General features: G+C 41.0%; 1 protein-coding gene across 1 annotated transcript in view; it reads right to left on the bottom strand.

The window, feature by feature from the left end:
• CPEB3 (cytoplasmic polyadenylation element binding protein 3) overlaps positions 1 to 25,921 on the bottom strand; it is a 141,202-nt gene that overhangs the window by 47,741 nt on the left and 67,540 nt on the right. The window contains exons 4-6 of the mRNA XM_014531561.1: positions 25,042 to 25,209; positions 22,764 to 22,853; positions 182 to 300 (exon numbers count right to left, since the gene is read on the bottom strand). Of these exons, the coding sequence (XP_014387047.1) occupies positions 182 to 300; positions 22,764 to 22,853; positions 25,042 to 25,209 (377 nt within the window). The remainder of the gene's footprint in view (positions 1 to 181; positions 301 to 22,763; positions 22,854 to 25,041; positions 25,210 to 25,921) is intronic.

Here is a 25,921-nt window from a genome sequence, read left to right on the forward strand (position 1 = left end):
CATGCGGTCCCAAAGGTATAAAACGAAATACTGAGTAATTTGTTATTAGCGTCCCATCAATGACAGTCCAGCTCCACTGCACAGCAAGGTCACCCCGGGTAAGAGGATCCCAGTTACCAGCATTCCCATTACAATGGCACATGTGCTCTAGAAAAGCAACAGCTGGCTGCCTGTTACGTACCGGTTTATCCTTGATGGTGGGGCTGGACACGCACAGGTACAGTTTCCCGTCTTCCTCCAGGCAGGCATCGATCAGAGCTTGCACTGAGCTCTCCTCCTGGAACAGCAGAAAGGCATAGCCTTGGGGAGAACAAAAACAAAGGGTGGAATCAGTACACTGAACTCAGAACACCACTTACAACGCTATCTATTGCTTTACTTTGGCCAATTCTTACTAAAAGCTAAGAACTTGAAGTGGGACACAGGGAAGTCACAGTTACTGAGACCCTCGCTTGCCAGGCATTGTATTAGGTGCTCTATACACACCACCTTGCCTTAAGGTTGATACGTGCAGCAGCATGGCCGCACCTTGAAAACATCACACTGAGGGGAAAAAGCCAGGCACACGATACCACATATTGTATGATTCCATGTGCATGGAATGTCCATAAGAGGCAAACCTATAGAGGCAAGAAATAGATTAGTGGTGGCCTAGGGCTGCGGGGCTGGAGGGAATCGGTACAGGGTTTCTTTTTGGGATGATGAAAGCTTTAAAAAATTAATTGTAGTGATGGCATCTGTGAACATACTGAAAACCACTGACCTATACATTTTAAACGGAGGCACTATAGGGTGTGTGAATTATATCTCAACAAAACTTGTCCAAAAACCAAAACCACACAACAGGCCAGTGTGTTACTTCTGATGACGCTCTGTTTCGCCAAGGATACTCTCCTGTCTCATGACGGAGCACATGATCTATAAACAGGACACTAACGGCAGGGTTTCCCTGGACACAGCCAGCTTAGTTCAGTTCAGTTCAGCAAGATGGACTGAGCAACTTGACAAGTGGGACACAACCTATAAATTATGATAAAACTGAGATAGCTGAGCGTAGGTCTCTGCTGTCAAGAGACTTCTTCAGTAGAAGAAACAGACATGTAGACAGTGAACTACTAGCAACAAAGCTGAGGGAGATGAGTGGAGACAGAAGATGCCCTGGGACCTCAGAGGAGTAAGGGTTCTGACTTGGGAGAATCAGCAGAGACTTCAAAGAGGACAACAGATGTTCAAGGGGCCAACTCTGACACTTGCTGCCACACTGGCACTCACAAATGACAGCTGAGCAAGGGCCCATCATGAGCTAGTCTAAGCCTGAGCATTCAACTCTACAACCTCTCTACAACCCCGCTAGCTTGGCTAAGTCTCTCAGCTGTCGCCTCCACTCCCGGTCCTGCTATTGACCTCAAAAGAGACCGTCACCAACACAATTCTGCTCTGATGCATTGCGTGCCAGGAAGATGGAAGCAGTGGAAGAGATAAGAACCCTCATATTCAGAAGATTCTCATACATCAAAGACGTTAATTAATTGGCCTAGAAGCAAAGCTCTCTGGAGTCCTGGGCAGCACGTAACAACGTTGGCAGTGGATAATGAATAATGGGTGCTCTTTTTAAAATCCTTTTTCCAAACTCCTCATCTACTATACAGAGCATCCAAGTAAACATAACAGGAAAGAGATCAAGTACTACCCAGCACACCAAGAGTGACCACTGCAACAAGTAGTAGCCACCAAACAAGGGGGACACCAAGCCTACAGGAGCGGGTATGTGGATGCCAGAGGGAGGCTGCCTATGTGGTAGGACCCAGAGCTGTTTTCTGGGCTTTGCTCCCAGGCTAGATGGGTCAGAGGATTCAGCAGGTGGCCAGGCAAGAAAAATAAAACCTAACTGTGCAACTAGAAAAGATAATACATCATTTCTTCATGTCATTTCTCTTCCAGAAATAGTATCAAACGAGCACCGAGCCCCAGGGAATCTGTTAAAAATTCAGTATTTTCATTTAATGTGAAAACATTAATTCCACTTGCCAAAGAGAATATTAGAGATGAGTGAGTTAGAAAATGCAAAAATCACCAAGAGGAGGTATTGGCATGTGCTCTCAAACCTCCTGCCTCACCAGGTTAAAGTGATCTTCCTTCCACAGAGGTCCTGAGGGGCACACTGGGTATCTTGTTCTTGGAAGAACCCTGTCTGTGTACACGATGCACAGGCACATCAAAAAGGCCTAGGGCCCTGGCCAGTGTTTCTCAGTGGTTAGAGTATCGGCCTGCACACTGAAGGGTCGTGGGTTCGATTCCCGATCAAGGGCATGTACATCGGTTGCTGGTTCACTCCCCAGCCCTAGTCGTGGTGTGTGCGGGAGGCAAAAAGTCGATGTGTCTCTCATATTGATGTTCTCTCTCTCTCTCTCTCTCTCTCTCTCTCTCTCCTTCCCTCCCTCTCTTCTACTCTCTTTGAAAAGCAATAGAAAAATATCCTCAGGCGAGGATTTTTAAAAATGGCCTGGGGCACACTCGGTGAGCTTGGGGATGGGGTGCGATCAGTGAGCTGGGGCGGTCTCCAGCTCCTTGCCTCTGGAAGGCCACCAGGCTGACTGCACCTTTCCTGCACATCACTGCCCGCCCTCTACAATCTCCCACATTAAATCCTGCATTGGTTTCAACTTGGGCATCAGATGAAAAGTCCTTCCAACCAAAACAAAATACACCAGAAACACCCCAAGTCACTCATGAAAACAGCTTTATGATACTTTCACCAACTAAAACACCTTCTGGTAGATACCTCTAGGTCAAGCAAACCAACAGGACAATAGAAACCAGAGGATTAAAACAAAAACAAAAACGGGAAGGAAGACTCCTTCAAACACATTTCCCTCTTGATCTTCAGAAATGTAAGGTCAAAGGAAACAAAGTAGAAAAAGATCCCTTCCAGAATAACAAGGTCAATGTGAGATAGAAATTAAATCAATGATTTACTAAGAGGCAAATTCCACATGGTACTATGAAAAGAGCTCTGGACTAGGAGTCAGAAGGACTGGATTTGGGTCTAAGTCCAGCATTTACTGTGTGTGGTAATAACAGCTGATGGACCTTATGCGCATTAACTCATTTCATGTTCACACACACCCGGGAGGTAGGCACTATTTAAATGCTGTTTTACGGGGAAAGCACTTGCAGAGTGATTTAGAGACCTATTCAAGGTCACCTAGTAACTGGTGAAACCATGAACTTGAACACTGACTTGGCTCTTTTCTCTGTAAAATGAAGAAAACATGTGTCCTGATTATCTTATAGAAATGTAGGTTATGAGATAATATATGTAAGGATGCTTTGTAAATTAGGATATCATGAAAGTGTCAATTTTTCTTTTGCTGCATTTTCAGTTATTTATGTGCTATGTAAAATTGAGTTTTGCATATGTCTCATTACAAAATTAGAGTTCAAGTTAATGACATATACTTTCTACTTTGCATTTGCATTTGGTGAGTAAAGGGCAGTCATCCAGATACTAAAGAAAAACAAAGTTTTTTGAATGACAGGCTGAATATTACTGTAAACAAAGTGACTGAACATTTGCTTTCATATATCATTAGCCATTCCCAGCAGGAGAGAGAATGATCAGATGTGGTATTATTTGCTGATGTGAATACATTCTTTAAATAAAAGCCTATTGCACCTATAAATCAAGTTCTTCAAACTGTCACTATGATGGAAGGTTATCCTATTAGTTTGAAAGGTATAAAAAAATCTTGGCCAAAAATTCATAAACTCCCTCCCCTCTGAGCCAGAGAGAGATAACAGGATTATAAAACACCTCATATTTCAGGAGTGGTGACCTTGTTTCCCAAATGCCTGATGAGTATGCGGGGGCTTTGGAGACGTGGTGAGCGACAAGAGGCCCTCAACGCAGAGCCAGTCTGACGGGGGCAATATGGGCTCTGGGGGTAGCAGGAGGAACTCAGCACTGTCACCATCACAACCCTGGGTCACAGGCAGAATAGATGGCAGAAAATTGCTTGCTTTCCCACTGGTGCCAAACGGGTTGGGGAGGAAGGTACAATAGTGAGGGATTTTTGGACAAGCCTGGACCGACCAATGCACTTCCCTGGGGTAAAGAGGAACAGGAAGGTATGGGGGCGGGGGTGCTAAATTAGAAAAATTCCATTTTACTTGGCCATGTTTTTGAAGGAAAAATTTAATTAAAAGATCTTTTCTCTTAATACCTGAGAACACATTAAGTATAACAACCTTCAAAATGTTCTTGGCTACCTTTCAAAAACAAAGCGTCCCGAGTGCTTAAACACATAATTTTGCGTGTTATTTTTTATATGGATCCCTAGTACAAATAACAATCAGCATGAACTTCACTACCACGAACACCAGTTACTAAGCACTTTGCTAGTAAGTACTGTACATCTGTTAGCTCTTCTCCTCCTCACAGTAATTCTATAAGGTAAATACAGTTGTTATTGTTACCATTTTACAGATGAGAACACCAGACCTCCAAGTGGTTATGGGACACAGATTAAAATCTAAAAATTAAACTTAGGTTTAACATCTAGGTCAGCTTCCAAAGCTCTCATTCTTTAGCCATTAACTTACACTATCTCACCTAAAAATGCTAAGGTAAATTTGCACTATCACTAGAGAATAAGGACTTGCCAATTTATTATTTATTGTCGTTTTGTAACAGTGGCCATTTAACTATCACAAAAGTGACAAAAAATAATAATAAACAATTATTTTAGTAGCAAGAAGTGGTGACCTGTGCTTTTGTCCTAAAATTTAAGGCCTATGTAGATATAGTCGCTCTAAAGCCCATAAAAACTCTATTGAGAAGAGCTGAAATGATGAATTTCAAAATAACCAGGAGAAGTTTAGATTTGGTTTTATTTAGGTCAATCAAATTTTCCTATTTAATAAAGATGCTTATTGGTTTGAATATTTAGAATGAAGGCTCTTGGGGGATTTAGAGAGCAGATATCACTGAATTAAACTGGATTTTAATAAAATGAATATCACCGTAACAGTAATAATCAACTTAAGAATTCTCAATGTATCCTAAAACCACAGGGTGAATCTGGGCAGGGAATATAGGATATTCATATAATCCTAAGGTATCACTTCATAGGTAAGTATGGCAAAGGGAGAAAAAGGTACTTTCACAATGGAGGAATCTGACAGATAACACCTTAACCAAATGATCAAACTCAACATCAGCAACCACAGGGCAACTGACACCACTGCACTGCGTCCGTCCCGTACTGTGTCTCTCTCAGGGTAGAACATCACCTGCGCAGTCTTCTTGCTAACAGGGTTTCACCTGAATCTCATCAGGAGGGAACAATCAGAAACTTCCAAATTAAGTGATATTCTATAAAACATCTTGCATGGACTCTTCAAATGATACAAAAGACAAAAAGCCTGGGAAACTGTCTAAAGGAGAGTAAAAAGATATGATAACTAAACGCAAGGCTAGACTTTGACTGGATTTTGGATTTTTAAAAAAAAAAAAACAGCTCTAAAAAACATTACTGGAACAATCTGGATATTTCTTGGAGACATGCTACTGCATTTAGGAGGGGTTTTGATATCTACAACTTAGTCTCAGAAGATTCATCAAAAATATACCTGTATAGCTCAACTGGCATGGCTCAGGGGTTGAGCATCAACCTATGAACCAGTTCAATTCTGGTGAGGGCACATACCTAGGTTGTGGGATTGATCCCCATTGGGGGGCATGCAGGAGGCAGCCAATGAATGATTCTCATCATTGATATTTCTATCTCTTTCTCCCTCTCTCCTCCTCTCTGAAATCAATAAAGATATTTTAAAAAATATATACATGTATATATACACATACAAATAGAAAAAAAAAGAGAAAGCAAATGTAGCAAAATGCTAACAACTGGTAAAGCTAGAGGATGGCTACATAGGTCTTCATTATACTATTCTTATAATTTTTTCATAGGTTTGAAATTTTTAAAATAAAGAATTGTGAAAAAAGGAAAAATCCACGAGATCTTAATGAAGAAGAGGGTAATACACTCTCCCATTCTCCAAAGAGGTGTGTGGTCTTTTGAAATAGTTCTTAAAATCAACTAACTTGCTCTTAGTGATTTATATGTTTCCATATCGACTGCAGTAGGAAAACAATTCCAGTTCATAGGGTTGTGCCCTGACCTGCTGCTGCCTTCAGAAAGCGGTGGCTGATCAAGCAATGGCCGGCTACTGATGAAGGGAGATCAGCCCCAGGAAGAGGAGCCACGGTCTGAACAGATAGAGAAACCTCCTCACACAGAGTCCAGGCTCCCTGCTTTCCCGTGACCTTCCTAAAGAGACATGAAGGGCATCTCCCCGGCCAGAGCTGCCTGAGTTCAGACTTTTTCTTCTGGCACAGGAAGTCTGTTCCAAACATTCTCTCTGACCTTGGCTTTTAGGTCAGAGGATTTACCTGGTTTGCCTCAGGAGTCTTTGTCTTTGGATTCAAATCAATGGCACCAAAAATATTTAGGAGGTACAAAGCATGATGCTAGGCACCGAAGCTACAAAGATGAAGAAGCTAAGGAAGATCCCTGCCCTAGAAAAACTCAGCCTGTAAATAAATAACTAAAAAAACAACATGAAAAGTGCTATGCTGGGGGTATGTCCCACAGGACGCTGGGGAGAGACAAATGGAGCAGAGGCATCCGAACGCCACGGGAAGTCAGAGAGCACAGGCCATCTCTGAGCTGGAGGAGAACTACTTGTCCAGGACGGAAGGGCATTCCAAGGTCAGGAAAGGGCATAGGCCAAGGCACTGAAAGGTCGAAGGATCAGTTCATTTGGAAAACAGTGAGTAGAGTTCCTTAGTTAGAATACAGGATTGGGGGCAGTGGGTGGGAAGAGAGAACGCAGCTCACCAACCCCCTGCCTGCTGCCTGGTCTCTGAACTGGATTCCTCCTTCATTTTCCTCTTGGAAGAGAACAACTATCTCTAGGACTTTCTGAACACTTACCACGTGTCCTGGGCACTGCAGGGGGATCTGACAGCAAGTCCTTGTTCTCAAGGAATATAAACGCTAGTGCAAGAAGGTCAGAAAGAATACGCACAGACAGAGCTCTGATCTAGGAACAATGCATGAAGGACCCAAAGAAGCATTTTTAAAAAAACACATTTCACTGTTTTTCCAAATGAACTGAACTTCATAGAAAGACGACAGACTTTTCCAGGGAAGACGTGGCTAGAAAAATCAGGAAAGACTTTCCGTAGATGGTGGCACAGAAGCCAGACCTTAATGGAATGGCACAGGTGAAAAAAGGATGAAGCACATCCCAAGGAGAGGAATTAGCCTAAGCTGCGCATGTAGAGATGGTTCTGTAGGTACTGCCTCCGTCCATGGGTTCCTAAACATCCCCCTGCATTCAGAACCAATGGTATTTCCTTGACTATACTTACTCCAGAGGGCTGAGGCTCAAACATTTTGGTTCTTGGTGTTTTGTGTTACACTAATAACTGTTGCTTTGTGGGCTAGTTGCTTGGCAGGCAGGGATGGGGGAAGGTAGGAATGAACAAGAAAATAAATCTGATGGGTAGACTCACCTGAGTTGAAATTGGAAATGTACTTCCTGTGTTCTTAGTCAAGAGACCAGACTCAGGTGTCGGAGGGAACTGCTCAAACCAGTTGGGCAGCTTTATTATGACTGAGCATTACACTTTCATCAGGGTGAAGGACGCTAGTATTATTCCGCATCTACTAAACCTAAGCACTGTGCTGGTGCATAGGTGTCTGTGTCTCACATAACCCTTTTAATATCTCAAGTAGTATTAACCCGGAGGAGTATTAACTCAGATGAATAAACTGAGGCTCAGAGATTAAGTCACTGGCTCATTGTCATGCAGGTGGTAGCTACTGGTTGCCCACATCTGAGTCCACAAATAACCTAGTTCTTGGCCCACTGCTTGTTCTCTCCCTCACGTAGCATCAGACAACTGGCAAATTCTACATTTTAACCCAGGGAACGCTTTCCTACAGTGACAATTGTCTGGCCTTGGATATTGGCCGAACTTTGACAATCTAATTTCTCCTCTCCCTAGCACTTCACTACTCCTCTGAGTTCTTAATGCTGTCAGTGGGTTTTCTCTGTGCCACTACTTCCCCTTGTCAAGGCTAAGGTCATTATTTCTTATTTATTGACCTCAGAGAGAGAGAGAGAGAGAGAGAGAGAGAGCAAGAGAGAGAGAGAAACATCGACTTGTTGTTCCACCCATCTATGCATTCATTAGCCAACTCTTGTATGTGCCTTGACCAGGGATTGCAACCTTGGGGTATCAGAATGACACCCCAACCAACTGAGCTACTCGGTCAGGGCTATCCATTATATGGTGAAGGACAACCCAAATCTTTGTTCTCAGCTTTCAAAAATTTTCACCAGATTCTCATTTCAATGGACATATCTTCTCTTGGTCTCACTTGCTCATAGCCTAGCCCTTATCCAATGACTGCCAGCAAGTCCTGTCCCAAGCTACGCACTCTTCTAACACAACCTCTCTGCCTCAGCCTGCCAAATTCGTACCTTCCACTTCACTTCCTGAAACCTGCTCTCTTCCAAAAAAAGTTCTCGTCAGGAGTGATTCTGGCTTCCCCGCCTTTCCAGCACCTCTGCGGGGCATAATACAGCAGGCACTGCTGTGACAGCCTGTAAGATGTCCCTGCTGTCTGTGTGCCTGCTCAGACTTTGTCCCATGGCCTGGACAGTCCTACTGCCTGCTCCTTTCTGTACTGTCCCTGAAACTGAAGATGCTTTTAAATCAAAGGCTAACTCTTTTTTAAAAATATATTGTTATTGATTTCAGAGAGGAAGGGAGAGGGGGAGAGAGATAAAAACATCAATGATGAGAGAGACTCACCGATCGGCTGCTTCCTGCATGCCCCCTACTAGAGACTGAGCCCGAAACCCAGGCATGCGCCCCCGACTGGAATCAAACCTGCAACCCTTCAGTCCACAGGCCAATGCTCTATCCTCTGACCTTAACTGGCTAGGGCAAGACTAACTCTTATAGTTTATCTTCAGATAAGTGTGTAATAAAACAATTTAAACTGGGGGCATGCTCAGTTTTTAAATGCAACAAGAGGATGCCACTCCATCTGTCAAAATAGGACAAGACAAAAAGCCCCCTCCCGCGGCTCTGTGGTGCAGCTTCCGTGTTTTTACAAGAAAATCCTTTCCGAGCATAAAACTTCCATTGGTCAGATATTAAAATGTAGGAATAACCAAAGAGTGTGAGTACTGCAAGCCAGACCTGCCTTTAAAAAAATGATGGAGGACAAAGTATTACTCAAAAGCTTAGAACCTGCAAAAGGTTAAGTACAGGCTAAAAGGCCTCAGCTTCCCAATTTGGTCAGTTTATGTAACTCAAAAGGTGGAAACGCTTGGAATCTGGGCCTAAAACAACACTGACTTACTTCCATTCAAGTTATGCTATGAGGGGGAAGGGGGGAATGTGAAGTTTGAAAACTTTCCTTTCCAAGGCCAGCTTTAGACAAACTGAAGGGAAAAGAAACGGATGCCGTGAACCCAGCACTGCAGCCTCACAACGACCGATTTCTGTCCATTTAAAGTGGAGCCCTCTTTCCTGGTATGGCCTGATTTAGGCCAGGTTCACAAACCATGTGGGTATTTAGTATAAACTTCCACAACTGCATGACCTTGATCACAAGGACCAGCAGTCCAGCCAGTCTGGCCAGTGCAGAGGAAAAGACAGGATCACCAGGACCAACAGCCCCTCAGAAGGACACTCGCTCAGGTGGGTGGGAACCATCAGAGCGCGAGGCATGCGTCCCTCTCGCATAAATGCACATGCCTGCTCCTGTTCCTGCTCACCTGGACCCTGTGCCCATGGACTGCCAGAGCTGAAGCTGGCTGCCCGAGTGGGCTGTGGATGGCAGCTTCCGCCATTCCACTGCCGGCATCGCCGACTCCTGAACAGTTTCAGAGCCACGTGGCCAGTCTCCTGCCCAACATCTGCAGCTGGCTGCTGTCCTTGCCTCTGCCCCAGATGTCTCTGCCAACAGTGGTAGTGCAGCTGTGCTTGCTGCCCAGCAGATGCCAGCTCTCTCCTTGGCCCCAGCTCCCCCTCTCCCCAAGAGGTGAGAGTAATGGCAGGAGCAGCTGCTTAGTACAGGACCCAGGGCAGAAGGCTCAGAGAGGGTAGACATCTTTTTTGTAGTTCCAGTGACAGCGGCTTTGGATATGGGCTATTCTCCCGGGAGGCAATGAAGGAGGTTATGCAAAACCCTATCTATCATCATAAAAGCTTGTCATGCCCAACTTATTTTCCTAGCTGCCACACTCATAGCCCCATGCTCAAGGAAGCTGAACGAAGCTGTTTTGTTTTTTAAATCAACAGTCAAGGATTCTAAGGCTGCTGTCATTAGGGTGGCCTATGTCATAGGTAGGTGTTGAAAGATGAACTGGGTCAATCAGATTCCCTCTCTCTGGATTTCAACTAGAAATATAAAAACAATTTGCCCGCAGAGAGGAGCACACGTGCAGAAAAAAAGCTGAGTCATGATAATGGTGGGCATTATAATGAAGAATAATTTCCCCTGCTCAAATCCCTGCAGCCTGCCTTCCCCAGCACAGTCTCCTCCATGACACCTGGTTCTATCACAGGTCCTATTTTTGGGGCTTCCTTGTTATTCATAATCACATGCCCAATTTGAGAGAACACAAGAGTACCTCTTACCTTTGCAGTCAATAACTCAACCACAGCCCCGGCTGGGTGGCTCAATTGGTTGGAGCATCGTCACATACACCAAAATGGTTGTGGATTTGATCCCCCGTCTGGACATGTACTGAAGGCAACTGATTGATATTTCTCACACGTTTCTATCTTCCTCCCTCATTCCCTTCCTCCCTTCCTCCCTCCTTCCCTCTCTCTCTCCTTTCATCTTTCATCCTTTCTTCTCTTCTTCCTTTCCTTTTTGGTTCTTCTCTTTTTCTCTCTCCCTCCCTCGCTCCCTCACTCTCTCTAAAATCAATAAACATATCCTCAGGTGAGGATTAAAAAATAATAATAAATAAAGTAGGAAAAACAAAACAAAATTCAACTACAAAGCAGTGTACTCATGTCCCAAAATGGTGTGACATTACCCAAGAGGCATAATCCCACGGTCCGGCTGTAGCTAAAAGGCAGCTCAGAACTACAAATTCATCCTAAACCAGCTCTTGGAAATACCCCAGCTATGTGAGTATAAATAACAGAATAGAAGAATTCAGGAAAACACCAAGGATCACTTTCATTTTTAAATAGCTAGGTCAGTGGTCGGCAAACTCATTAGTCAACAGAGCCAAATATCAACAGTACAACGATTGAAATTTCTTTTGAGAGCCAAATTTTTTAAACGTAAACTATATAGGTAGGTACACTGTTATTAACTTAATTAGGGTACTCCTAAGCTGGCCTTTGCTAAAATAATAGTAAAGCTACCAACACAAAATAATTACAATTCTTAAAATGATGACAAAAATACCTGTAGGATTTGCAGCTGGTTGGAAAAATACAGGTAACTTTATGCTTTGAGTAGGTACTTTTGTCACCCGCACGCGATTTGCGGACGCGACTAGCACTAACCACTGCACATGAGACTGCTGACTGACTGGCTCACTCAACTCGTGCATGTATCCCGCGGCCCGCCTGCGCTGCGTCTCCCATCGCCCGACCGACATCCCCCACATCTTCTAACGCCACTTCTTCAAAATAGACTCGCCCAGGCCGAAAACCGACTTCTGCGCATGGGCCACAAAGTTTCAATCGCACTGTACTACGCGCCCGCACGTGGTATTTTGTGGAAGAGCCACACTCAAGGGGCCAAAGAACTGCATGTAGCTCGCGAGCCGCGGTTTGCCGACCACTGAGCTAGGTCATATAGCTTAAGTTGCTAATTTTTATATAAAATACAGCCTTATAAATAATAGCACAATTTATCAGATTAGATAGCTTAAATCTACCTTCCTTTCCCTCAAATGATACACACTAGCAAAACCAATAAAAACTACTTCCTTTATAATTCACTGGGTAAAATACTATAAGAGCTGTGTGTACTTCGGAAAAGATACTTTACCTCTTTGAGTCTCAATTTACATTGTGTTAGAATGAGATGATCTTTAAGGAACTTACCAGGTCCCAAATTTGATGGACTCTATTCTCTAAGCAAGTGATGAACTTTCATTTGCAAAGATAAAATTCATTCCTTTAACAAATATCTGAGGGCCAGCTATTGAGGCAGGTATGCAAGGTACTGGGTAGAGCGCAGGGATCAAAACCTAATAAAAACCCTACTCTCGTTAAACCTTACATTCCAATGTGGAAAATAGAAAGACATAATTTTTCAGGTCATGAAAAACACTTTCAAGAAAAATAAAACGAGGGTAAGAGGTACAGAGAGAAAGAGGATAGAGGGGTGCCTATTTTAGATAAGGAAGTCAGGAAAGATCTCTCTGTTAAGGTGACATCTGAACAGAAGTCTACGGGAAGAGATGAGCAGGCCATTCAGAAACCTGGGGGAAGATGGTTTAAGACAAGTAGAAGTACTAAGACGCTGAGAAGCCTTTGTTATCCCTTGAAGTAAGGGTTTTCCCTTACTTCAAGGGACATACTTCAAGGGACAACAAAGAAGTCGGTGTGGCCAGAATGGGTAAGGGAGAGAATAATAGGAGATGATGTCAAAGAACACCCAAGATTCAGCAGACCCCTGAGAGGAAAAGGTTTATGCTTCAAGTCCAAGATCCATACTAATGTGATCCTGGCTTCTGCAGGGGTCCCCTATTTTCCAAACACACAGGCAAAAAGTAAGTCCACAATTGCAATGTACCATTTATCTGACTTGGAAATATGCAAAAAAAAAAATATTCTGCAGATGTCCAAATTAGCATAAACTTCATAAAAAAAATTGCTTTGGGAAGCCATGTGATATCAAATCCGGAGTCATTAAGATTTTCATTTCTTTTAGCTTTGGTTAAGCTTCTGCAAAAGTATCCTTAAAAAGTAATATGGATACAGGATATATTAACAGAAGCATTATTTATAATAACCTAAATGACCAACAAGCAAGTACATTATGGCACAATAATAGGTTAGGCAGCCTCTTTAAAAATATGAAAATTATGTAAAAACATGGGAAGAAGGAGGATAGAAAATTATATCTTTGCTATTACTACACCCTACAAAATACAGAAAAATGATGATAGTTGGTTCTTCTGGGGAGGCAGAATTATTCTTATTATTTATGAAACTAGTGTCCTGGTGCACACTGAAAGGAAATTAATTAGAAGAAATATTTTCATATCACTATTTGCCCTTTCTCTATAATAGAAGTGTCAACCAAATTCACGATCGACAATGACAGATCGAAATACACGCGTGCAAATGGCACCAGCAAGAGCTTTATATGTATTGCACATGCGCAAGTCAACTTAGCCTTTTATATATATAGAATAAACTTGCTTAATTAGACCTGCTTTCAGATTTAGCTAAACTTTTTCCAGTTCAGTGAAGCACCCCAACTTCTCTTTCAGGTAACTGTCAGCAACACAAAAGTAAATATCAACATGAAGCAGATTATTATTGTAGATCACACAGGGAGAACAAAGGGTAAAATATTTAACTGTAGCAGTGTTTGACTATATTCTGCAAGTGAGAAAACCTGAAGTCATTTCAAGTTTCACCATTTCTTACTTCTTTTCAGTCGGGTCAAGTTTCAAAACTTTCTAAATCTCCGTTGTCTTGCTAATGAAAAAAAAAAATAGGATTCTACCTAAGTCTCCTATCTACCTACTCTAGGACTTCTGTGAGGATCAACTGAGATGAGGAATGGGAAAACGATTCACAAACATTTGGTTGAACTGTAAAATGTTTGCATCTGGCTGTAAAGCAAGTCAGGTTCCTGGGCTGAAGAAACTCCAAGGAGGCTAGTCACTAGGGAGAGGAAGCCAGGCGTTGCTATGTGATGTCATTACCTGGCACCCACAGCAACCGTTTCTGGGCTGGGCTGTGGGCCGCATTTTGTGCCATGGGGTCTTGGCAGTGTTGGCTGCGATTTGGTGGGGTGTCCCACTTGGGGGAAGCCGAGTGTTGGTTTGTCAGCGCCAGGTCTGTGGTGCCGTTTATTTTTAAATGGTGCATCATGGCAGCTTCTGTGTTAAGCATCTGCCCCTGGTGGTCAGTGTGCGTCATAGCTACCAGTCAGACGGACACTTAGCCAGATAGATAGATAGATAGATAGATAGATAGATAGATAGATAGATAGATAAACACTTGTTCAATGTAAACCAGATTGCTTTATTCTGGTTTTAATACTTCATCACAAAATGAAGGCCTATAAGTGGGATAACAATAGAAATTACTATGATTATGTACCTGACAAAGAGGACCATACACTCATCCCTACGCCAGAAGGATTGTCAGTAACCCTGCACCATCTGATGGTGTTGACTATTCTTTCTTGCTGCTTCTTTCCTTTAGCTCAGCAGCCATAGATACACTCCCAGTCCTTCACTCACCCACATCTCCACTGCCATGTCCTCTTCCTTCTGATTCCTAACAACATTTACTTCTTACCTGTTTTTCCTTTTCTTCTCCCTCCTTTCTATAAAGATGACTCCTGAAGGATATAACCTCCAGCCACAGCCACAGTTTCTTTTCCCAAAGTCCCTACAGCCACAATTCCAATTGCCCATTAGGAATGCTTTCTCAGGTAAGAGGCGAGGGCCTAGTAACCTCCACGTCTTTAATCAAATCATCACTACACCAAATGGCTTTCTCTCTATGGACTCCCCTACACTCAGCAGTGCCATGATGCTCCCATTCAGTGGAAGGGATTTTTAGTACAACCCTGCTATCAACATGATCTATCTACTCTATCACTGTGGATCCCTTCTCCCTTCATTCAAGTACTATTTCAACTCTAATATCTTAGTTCTTCGTGGTCCTCATCATTGCTTATAAGCCTGATTATAGAAGACTTCTAAATGGCTTTACTGATCCTGTCTAAACCCAACCTGTCCCTTACTAAAAATATATTTTTTTAATTTTTAAAAAGCCTTAAATAATATCTAGGTTTTATGAAAGTATTCCATGTGTATTTTCTCCTTTAATCCTCATAGCAAATCAAAGTAGACACTACTATTATTTCTATTTTGTAGATTTTACAAAAGAGATTTAGGAAGATTAATAATCAGCCCAAAGATACTTGCAATGGCAAGAAGTGGCATAGAAATTCAACACAGACAGCTTACTCCAAAGCCTGTACTCTTATATATATATAATTGATTTCAGAGAAGAAGGGAGAGGGAGAGATAGAAACATCAATGATAAGAGAGAATTATTGATTGGCTGCCTCCTACACGCCCCCTACTAGGGATCGAGGCCGCAACCTGGCCATGTGCCCTGACTGAGAATGGAACCATGACCTCTTGGTTCATAGGTCGATGCTCAACCAATGAGCCATATCGTCTAGGCCAGAGCTTATATTCGTGATCATTAGTTACCAGGCACAGATTCTAGGCCTGGGAGTGAAGCTACCACCTAACCCTGCCTTGAACATGCAGGACCATTCTTAATCTCTGGGCCATTCTTTTTCCCCTGAATGTGATAGTGTATAGTGTAATATTTAAGAAACCTGGGCTCTGAGGTCAGCCTATTTAGGCTCAAATCCAAGTCTTAACATTTAACACATGACCATGGACAAATTAATTACCCTCTTCTAAACCTGCTTCTTCCTCTATAAAATGGAAATAATAAGGGTGCCTACCTTGTGGAGTTGGTAAGATTAAATGAGATTAAGCATAGATAATAGTAACCTGTTCTCTGGATCACAACAAACCCTCAGTAAACGTTAGCTATCTAATTATCATAATCCCAGCCCCTGGCAATTCCTGCCTATTCTTTTCCTGCCCAGCTTGTAAGACCACACTCCACAGGAATCTCTTCTTCCTCTGGATGCCTAGGATACTTTATTTGCTTGTCATCGACCATAAATTGATCTATATTTTAATAAAAATAACATCACCATTCATGATACCTTCTGTATGTAGGGACTGCTTTAAGTACTCCACACAGATTTACTTATTTTAATCCTCATCACAACCTTATAAAGTAGGTACTATTATTATCCCTCTTTTGCAGGTGATGAAAGTAAGGCACAGAAAGGCTAAACAACATGCCTAAAGTCATACAACTAATAAGTGGGAGAGCCCAGCAAGTCCATTTCCAGAATTCATGCTCTTTACCATCCCTTAATGCTTTACATCTGTGTTTTCATGTCTCTGCAGGAAAACTATAGCCTTCTCCAAAACAAGAATGGTGTCTTCTCTGATCCCCACAGGCCATATACAGACTCTTCCACAGACTGATGTGCAGACTCTTGCATAGACTGATGGACAACAAATATTAGATGGATTAATCATGCTGCATGATCATTTGCACTAGGAGCTAGATTCTCTGTATTTATTGTTCTCTTGCATCCATTTTCAATAACTATCTGCAAATTACCTTATTTTTCCGTGTATAAGACGCCCCCATGTATAAGACGCCCCCTACTTTTCCAAACCCAAATTAAGAAATGAATATTTTAAACATTTTGCTGGTCTTCCTCTTAAGGCCTTCTTCTTCTTTTCTGGCATCTTAAGGAGCTGTTCTTCCTGTTTTCTCCACTGTCTGATCAGACACTCAGTGGGAGGAGGTCCAAACTGTCTCTCTGCAGCTCTATTTCCATGCTCTTTTGCATAGCTGATTACATTGAATTTTGCAGAGTAAGACAACCACTTACCGGTATTTATCTTTTTATTTTTTGACATCTTAGTGGGCTCAGAATGCTCGGTCCCTGTTGCATCTGCACACTCTCCACCTCCACCCTCAATTATGGCATCAGCTGACTTCAGCAACAATAAGGCTTGTGATTAGAGGAAGCCTGTTTGACAAGGTATAGGCAGTATGACCCATGTGGCTCCCTCCTAGGCTGACTTCTGTGTATAAGATGCCCCTCGATTTTGAGTCTAACGATTTTAGTAAAAAACAGCATCTTATACACGGAAAAATACAGTACCTGCATCCAAGCTATTATAGACATGATGATATTGATTAGTATTCTGTATGAATGCGAGATCTGGTTCATGCCCTAACATTTGGGAGAATCCCAGTTCCCAGGACTCATGATTTCAGCTCTATTATTCCAGATCTAAAGTGCATGAGAATGCAATTTCAGGAAACTTTTCCTCAATATTTTTATTAGAGGTGGATTTCTTTTCATCATCAAGAAGGAAATGCAGAAAACACAGAGCAAGACTTTGCTTCAATTTTACCAATAGCTATTTAAAAGTATTTTAAACTGATATTTCTACTTGACCCAACTCCACTCTCCCTCCACCACACAAATGCCTTGATGTCAACTCTCTCTGGGGGACTAGATGAATTTAGTGAAGAAGAAAAAAAGTCCTACTTCTTCAAGCCTCTTTCTTCTGCATCATTTTCTCCTCCTCATAACATTCCAACCACACTTCCTTCATTTCTTCAAAGTACTAAAGCTCTTCATACTCAGTACTTCCAATGTGGTACTCCTCTGTTTGGAACTTGCTTCCCTACACTTTCTAGCTAACACCTCAATTTTTGGGTCTGCTTTACTATTTTCTCAGAGAAGCTCTCTCCATATCCCCAATCTAAATTGACACCTTTTAAAGTCATTGCACTCTCTTATTTTTCCTTTAGAGAACGATCACTATTTGTAATTGTGTTTATTTTGTGACCATCTGATTATTTTTTTATCTTCCCCACAGGACTATAAGTTCTTGCGGTCAGAGAAGAATCATAAAGACACACAATCTGACTTCCGTGCCTTCTTCCGCCTCCCATGTTCTCAGTGGTGCTCTGGAGAACACCAAGCAATTGCCTGCTTGTAGCCACAGACAAGGTGTCCACAGAGCTCTACATACCCTTGAATGGTTGGTCAAATGCCTCAGTGGCCCTCGTCTCCATCACCTCCAACTCTGCTTGACCCAACAACACTTAAGGGGGCAGTTGCAATATCTGGCCACTGTCTCTCTATGTAGAACTTAAGCCCTCTAGAGTTCATTGAAATTATCATGGTTTTACAAACTACTCCAGCTCTGTATAGGTAAACCTGATAGATGAATGAATGATTCTGTTTTTTATAAGACATATACTTTCTTTTAAAAAGGGCCAAAGAAAACTATATTGGATGGTTATGCTTTCCTCTCTACTTACATGTAAGCCTAAAACATATAGCCAAACAAACTGTACCTAATGGCCAACCTTAGGTGATCTAAAGAAAAGTACAATGGGAGAAAGAGACAGTACCAAGAAGGCACAAAACTCAATTAAAACCTAAGGGATTTAAAGAAAAGTAGAAAAAGCACAAAGGGGCATTATTCAAAAGGCACAGAATAATTTGGGGTGAACTGCTTAGATGGCCCCAACATTTAAAGCAATGGGCATTGATGCTCAAAGTTAACTTCAGTCTTGGAATAACACCAAATTTCTTTAGGCCCTTCCCAAATAGGTCAAACTTTAGCTAAAAGCAAAACAAGACAGGAGCCAAAAGCATAATTATTATTTCTCCTCCTTGACCCCAATCACCAAAAAATGCAACCTGCTCTCTGAGGACACAAGCCTGCGGACCAGAATCAGGAGATGCAGATTCTCTTCATAGCCTGGCTCTCATTGATTCATCTCCAAACTTAACCTCAGCTGTAAAATAAGGGCACCAATTCTAGTGTTCTACAGTTTTATATTATGCTGTTATATAGGAACTAGAGGCCTGGTGCACAGATTCGTGCACCGGTGGGGTCCCTTGGCTTGGCCTGTGCCCTCTCACAATTGGGATCCCTCAGGGGATGTTGGACTGCCAATTTCGGCCCAATCCCTGCAGGCCAGGCAGAGGGACCCCACCAGTTCACGAATCTGTGCACCGGGTCTCTAGTACGCATATAAGATCTTTGGTTAATCTCTTCCCACTCTCCCTCCTTCCCTCTGAGATTCATCAGTCTGTTCCATGTTTCCATGCCTGGGCATTGAGCATCTGCCCCCTGGGTGGTCAGTGCGCATCATAGCTACTGGTTGAATGGTTGAAGGGTCGAACGGTCACTTAGGCTTTTATATATATAGATGGTACAAAAAACCATGGAGTTTATAGAGCTGATAAACTCTCCACTGCTCAGACCAATCCAATGTTCTCTCCAATTTTCAGTAACAAATCTAAGGAGGATATTGTAAAAAATACACACACACACACACACACACACTCACACACACACACACGTGTATATATATTGGCAGACAAGAATGGTTATCCAGAAACCATTAAATGAAAGGTATTACTAAGGGAAGTGAAAACATTTAACTTAGAAAAGAGAAGACTGATAGTCCTTTAAGTAACATGAAATAGATGTCACAATGATGACTTATTCTGTTTTATTTTATAGGACACAATTGACTAATGGATAAAGACTGCAGGGAAGCATTTGACTCAACAGAAAACAAAATTTAATAATTAGTTAGGTCTGCAAGTATATAGACTTCCTCTGACATAACCTGCCTCCTTTGTAACTGGATGCCTCAAAAGCTAATTGGGTAATTCTCTGGGCTATTTTAGAGTAGGAAGTCGAGAGATTTTATGCAAAGGGATGTGAGGGTCACATACAGTCTCCATTACATATTCTTCCTTGTGTGTGCATTTTTATAGCCATTAAAAATATAAGAACTATCCTTAGCCTGGGGGCCATTGCAAAAACAGGTGGTTTGCTGATCCCTGTTCTGGAGGAGTGCTGTCCAATAGAAGTGTTACTCACATACATTTTTCAGTTACTCAACTGTAACTGAAAATTTTCTAATATTTATATTTAAAAAGGTAAAAAGAAACAGGTAAGGTTAATTTTAATATATTTTATTTAATCCAATATATCCAAAAATTATCATTTTAGCATGTGAACAAAATTAGTGAACCTTTTAACATTTTTTAAAACTAAGTCTTTGAAATCAGTGTATTTCACATTTATAGCATATCTCAATTTAAATTAGTCACATTTCACCTGGCCAGGGTTGCTCAGTGGTTGAGCGTAAACCCACGAACCAAGAGGTCACCAGTTCAATTCCCAGTCAGGGCACATGCCCAGGCTGTGGGCTCGATCTCCAGTAGGATCTCATCATTGATGTTTCTATTTCTATATCCCTCTCCCTTTCCCTCTCTCTAAAATCAAGAAAAATCAATCAATCAATAAATTAGTCACATTTCAAGTACTCATTAGCATGGAGAAATAGCAGAGGTGACCTTCTAATGATTCATATCAATGAGGAAAAATGGAACAGTCAACAAGTAATTGTTGGAACAAGTGGCATGATAATTGGAAAAATAAATCTGGATCCTTTCTTCTGCCTTACTCCATTATAACTTCCAGATAGAAATCAGATGGCAATGTAAAAAGGTAAAATAAATTCAAATGCCCCAAAAAGAAAAAATGCCAAAAAATATGTTATTTTAATCACTGGATTGGCAAAGATTGAAAAGGCCATATCCCCAGACCCTCATTAAACCTGAGTTTTGGAATATAAATGTGCACAACCTTTCTTAAGGGCAGCTTGGCAATATGTATAAACATATACCTCACTTCTGAAAGTTCACCCTAAGAGGTAATATTTATACGAAAAGGACAAAAAGATGAAGGCATAAGGATATTCACTGAAGCATCATCCATAAGTGAAAACAACTGGAAGTAACTTAAATGTCCATCATCAGTAGGACTAATTAAGTAAAATAAGGTCATTAACAATAATGTAGGTTTCTTATAGAAAGGTGCTGACATTGCTGGGGGCGGGGGAGAATGTAGGTTATTAAACAGCATGCATAATGTGATCCTGTTTATGTAAAATTTTAAATTTCATGTAAATGTATATATTCACAGAGATATCAGAAGGATATTTAATAAAATGTATACAGTGATTATTTCTGATAGAGGTAGATATGGGATAATTTTCTTTGGATATGATCATACGTATTTATCTTCATTTTTATAATGATCATCTGACACCTTTTATCCCAGAATTATTTTTATAACCTCAGCATGATTTTTTTTTCAACTGGCACCCTTAGACGTATCTTTTATACTTGTCATTTTACACAGTATGTTACAATAACCACAATATGAATACATTCTTTCACTGAAATAACACTGTCATGATTCACATAGGCAACTAGTACTCTGAGGAATATCTTTTATACATGGGACTTAAAAGAGTATATTATATATGGTACAGTGTAGTAAACTTATTTATTCACTGAAATAACACTATTCTGATTCAATGAATTATCAGCACACTTTTTTTTTTTACACTAAAATAAATTTATCTCAGAGACAACTTTTCCAGAACCTTTCTTCTCCGATTGAGGCCTGCTGTCAAAGTGTGGGTAAGCTGTCCAGGGTTCCCCTGGGACCAACACACACAGCTCACTGCTGGGTCAGGAGCTGGTGTTGCCTTGACTGTGTTTTTTTGTTTTTTTTAATGAATTTATTGGGGTGATATTGGTTAATAAAATTATATAGATTTCAGGTGGGCGCTTTTAAAAATATGTCTTAAAGGCGTGTGTTTAGACAGTGTCATACATGCACCACATGAACACATTCCTTTGCTGAAATAATCAGCGTGATGATTTTTATCTTTTCTGATTAATATAAAACTTAAATTTTTTACTTTAAAAATTCTCCTAACATACAGACATATGTTAAAAGCAAACTAACAGCCCTCTTTAGTGAATAACGCTTTCATAGGCTATAAAGAGAGTGGGGAGAAATACAGGCGACAAAGAAACCAAACATGAAAGGAAGCCACTTGCCTTTCCTCGGTTAAGCTATCTTTGATTCCTGGAAAAGGCACAAGAAGGACAAGTATTTTGACCCCATCTTCTAGTGGTGGGTAATGTTTTACACAACAACTCATACCAAAAAACAATTCCTTAGAGATGAAAGGCAGCCTTAAAACATATCTACAGAACATAACATGAGAAGAACACTTCTCTTTAACCCAAACACTCTTCTGTATACATCTAGATGCGTACCCAGAGTTAATATCACCAGAAAAGAGCCCTAGATCCTACAAAAATGGCAAACTATGAACAAACTAATATATTTTCATGGCCTTGTAAATAATAAAAGAAAAGCCTACTGAAAATAAGAGAAGCAAAGTTATGTGAAGAGTCCTTTGCTGGCTTGCTCTCCACCCAACAACAGATTAAGTTGCTTAAGAGACAGACACGAATAAAGGTAATTTCATATAATGTCATTCTTTAGTCACTATGTTTTCCAAGTTTGGGCTTTATAAGATCTATAAAACCACAGGGCTATGGGATACAAATAAAATTTGACTTTAAGTAATCTTTTCCCTTCCCATCACTGCCATTTCTCAAAACCCTAGATCCTTTTTCTCAAACAGTTAGCACGAGGTTCATTCACAACAGACTCACAAGGCCTCACTGTCAATAGAATAGATGCCCCGAAACAATCAGTGTGCTCCTGGGAACAGTCTTCAAGTGAAAAACAGTGAGACACCAGCAGATGACCAATGTTAAATGTTTTCTCAATTGTGGGGGGAAATGTCAACAGCTCTTTCAAGAGTTAAAAGGCTGCTTTTTACTGAACTATCGAGCTAGCTCTCCAACAGGCAGGCAGCGGAGACACTTTAGGTGTCGGCAGAGGAGACCTTTCAAGGGCATTACCTTTCGGAGGAAAGTACGACTTGCTTTCAGCTTTGTGAGGCCAGTCCACCACAAGAGGTCCGAACCTGCGGAAGCTGGCAGTGATCTCATCTGCAAAACAGAGGAGGAATCTTAGCAAAAGAGAAACGAACACTGCAAACCGAATAGCATAAAACATGCCTTTTCATATAAGAAATGCTTGGAGAGCAGTTTTGTAAAGCATTTGTACAGAAGGCAAACCTACGAAGCAAAATACCGATCATACAGGGGGATACTTTTCGTCATTCACTCTCACCCACGCAGAATGTGATTCTAACTATAATTCATTTCCCTTCACTGCCAATTCACTGATATAAAGATTTGGGAGGGAAAAAATCTGACGTTAGCGAAGGTGACATCCCTGTCAAATAAAATGGAGATTCTAAAAATAGGAATGTTTTCTGCTTTTAGAAAAAAGGCACAGCCAGAGAAAGATAAATATCACATGATCTCACTCATTTGTGGAATATAATGAACAACATAAACTGATAAACGAAAACAGATCCAGAGACAGAGAAACATCAATCAGACCATCAAACCTCAAAGGGAAGGTAGGGGGAGGGTCAGGGTAAGAGGGAGAGATCAACCAAAGGACTTGTATGCAAGCATATAAGCCTAACCAATGGACACAGACACCAGGGGGGTGAGAGCATGAGTGGAGGGGGGGAGGGAAAGGGGGGATAAGGACACATATGTAATACCTTAATCAATAAAGAAAAAAAAGAAAAAAGGCAAAAGTACACAGAATATTTAAAATATTTTTACTTGTGTAAAATAATCTCTCAGATTATTAACCCTGGATTATTATTATTAATCTAAAGAGTATTAATCTGTACAATTATTTTACAAATAGTTAATTCTTTTGGTGAAAAGTAGGGGAAATAAGTAGATAATTCTATTTGATGGGTTAAGAAAACTTAAAAGCCAATGGTTTCTTTCATGCGCACCTACTACACATCCTATAAAGAAAATGTTTCAAAAGTTAGAGTTCAATAACTTTATCTTTTCCTTCTGACTTTTTAAAAAATATATTTTATTGATTTTTTACAGAGAGGAAGGGAGAGGGATAGAGAGTTAGAAACATCGATGAGAGAGAAACATCGATCAGCTGCCTCCTGCACACTCCCTACTGGGGATGTGCCCGCAACCAAGGTACATGCCCTTGACTGGAATTGAACCTGGGACCCTTGAGTCCGCAGGCTGACGCTCTATCCACTGAGCCAAACCGGTTAGAGCTCCTTCTGACTTTTGACTCAAAGCAGGAGATTATAACTTAGCTCCTATCCAGGTTTAAGTTGCCACTCCCTTAGTCATGATCAAAACTTTGTCTTAAAGAAAAATCCATTTGATAAATGAAATTAACATTAGTACAAGAATAGTTCGGAGGAAAATGAGTCTCCATTTGTGTACAACTTTAAAGCAGCAAGTCTAAAATAAAACTATTTTTAGAGACTGTTCTTCTCTCAACACACACACAAAAAGTATGATAAATCAGAGAAATGTCAGAGCTAGAATAATGCTGGCAAAACAGTTTTTGTAAACATTTTGTAGCAGGTCCAAGGCCTAGAACTAGAGTTGTTGTTTTTTCCCCTTAACTGTTATAATTTTGTTTCATTTATCCATTCAACAAATATTTATTGACAACCTACTGTGTGCTAACTGGCTTTAGGCATAAGAGAAAAACTTACTTTGGATTGGTAGGATCTCAAAAATATCATTAAGAAAATTTCTCATTAGTCTTCATTCTTACAGACAAGAGGGAGGCTCTTACTAATAGGCCATCTATATTAAAATATGAGATGGTGTGATGTAATGGAATAAGCAAAAGCTGTGATGTCGAGTTCCAACTGCACCACAGCTACATGACCCCGGACAAATTGTTTCTCTCTGATCCGCAGCTTCCTCACCTATAAAATGGAGTTGGTAGGCTATGCCTTCTGGGATGGCTACGGGGATTAAATGAGATATTGCAATGTAAAGCACCTCGCACAATTATGAGCTCGTAGTAGGAGTTTCAGAAAAGTTAGCTCTGATATAGTAACTAGGAAATGGGACGCTGTTGGGAGACTGCTATGTATAAAACGCATATAAAGAGTAGACCTGAAGTACATCATCTATTGCTGCTCCATCCATTGAATATTCTCACCCCCTGCTCACTAAGATATGAACGTCCTAAAACTGCCCTGGAGAGGAGAGGCAGGGTCGGATCACACAAAGAACCAACCTGGCCTTTATAAAGTCATCAATGAACGCACAGTACCTTCGTCGATGTCAGGAGGAAGGCCTCCAACAAACACCTTTCTAGAGTAGCGCTCTACTCGCTCCCCATTTTGACAGCGAGTGGGGGAACTTAAGCCAGAGGACAAGGACTGATCGCCGTGACTGTCATCCAGGAAGGCATCTTCAAAGGGGAAGAGAGAAGACCGACCTGAAACAAATGTGGGAGTTTGCACAGTTAAAATTATTTTCCTGGACAACAAACGTTTTATTAGGAGCCAAAATGCAGAGTAAAGCATATAAAAAGATAACTCCTGAGCTGTGACTTTTTCAATGGAACGAGCGACGGCAGATTACCAGGTCTAGACAAATTTGTATCATCATTTTTGTGTAAAGGTATGTAACCCACAGACACGACTAGACTGATACTAAGGCAGAAGCATTAAATACTGCAGCTGTTTTTGCTGCTAAAAATTCACCACATCTTACTCACAGAGTCCCTATCACTGCTGCTAAGAGTATTCAGCAAGTTATGTATCCTTTCCCTAAGCATTTCTTAAAATAAATGAAAAAGTAATCTTTATTCACAGATCTTTATTTGCTCTTTATGGTGAGCTCAAAGGTTCAGTTCTAAAGATGGACACTTGATGGCTGAGGGAATATTAAACTGATGACAGAGGCTGATAACTTCTTTGAGAGCTGGACTAAACATGATTAAGTTTTTTCTGCCATTTCAAGCTACTCCAATTTGAAAATAAACATCTGCAATAATAAAAGGTGGGACAGGTAAACAAAAACATGTAAGTTAAGATGTGGGAGGACAGATGTAGATGTGGTTATGACATTTTTTTTTAAGTATATTTTATTGATTTTTTACAGAGAGGAAGGGAGAGGGATAGAGAGTTAGAAACATCGATGAAAGA

Source organism: Myotis brandtii, unplaced genomic scaffold, assembly GCF_000412655.1.
Source record: "Myotis brandtii unplaced genomic scaffold, ASM41265v1 scaffold810, whole genome shotgun sequence".
NCBI classification, from domain to species: Eukaryota; Metazoa; Chordata; class Mammalia; order Chiroptera; family Vespertilionidae; genus Myotis; species Myotis brandtii.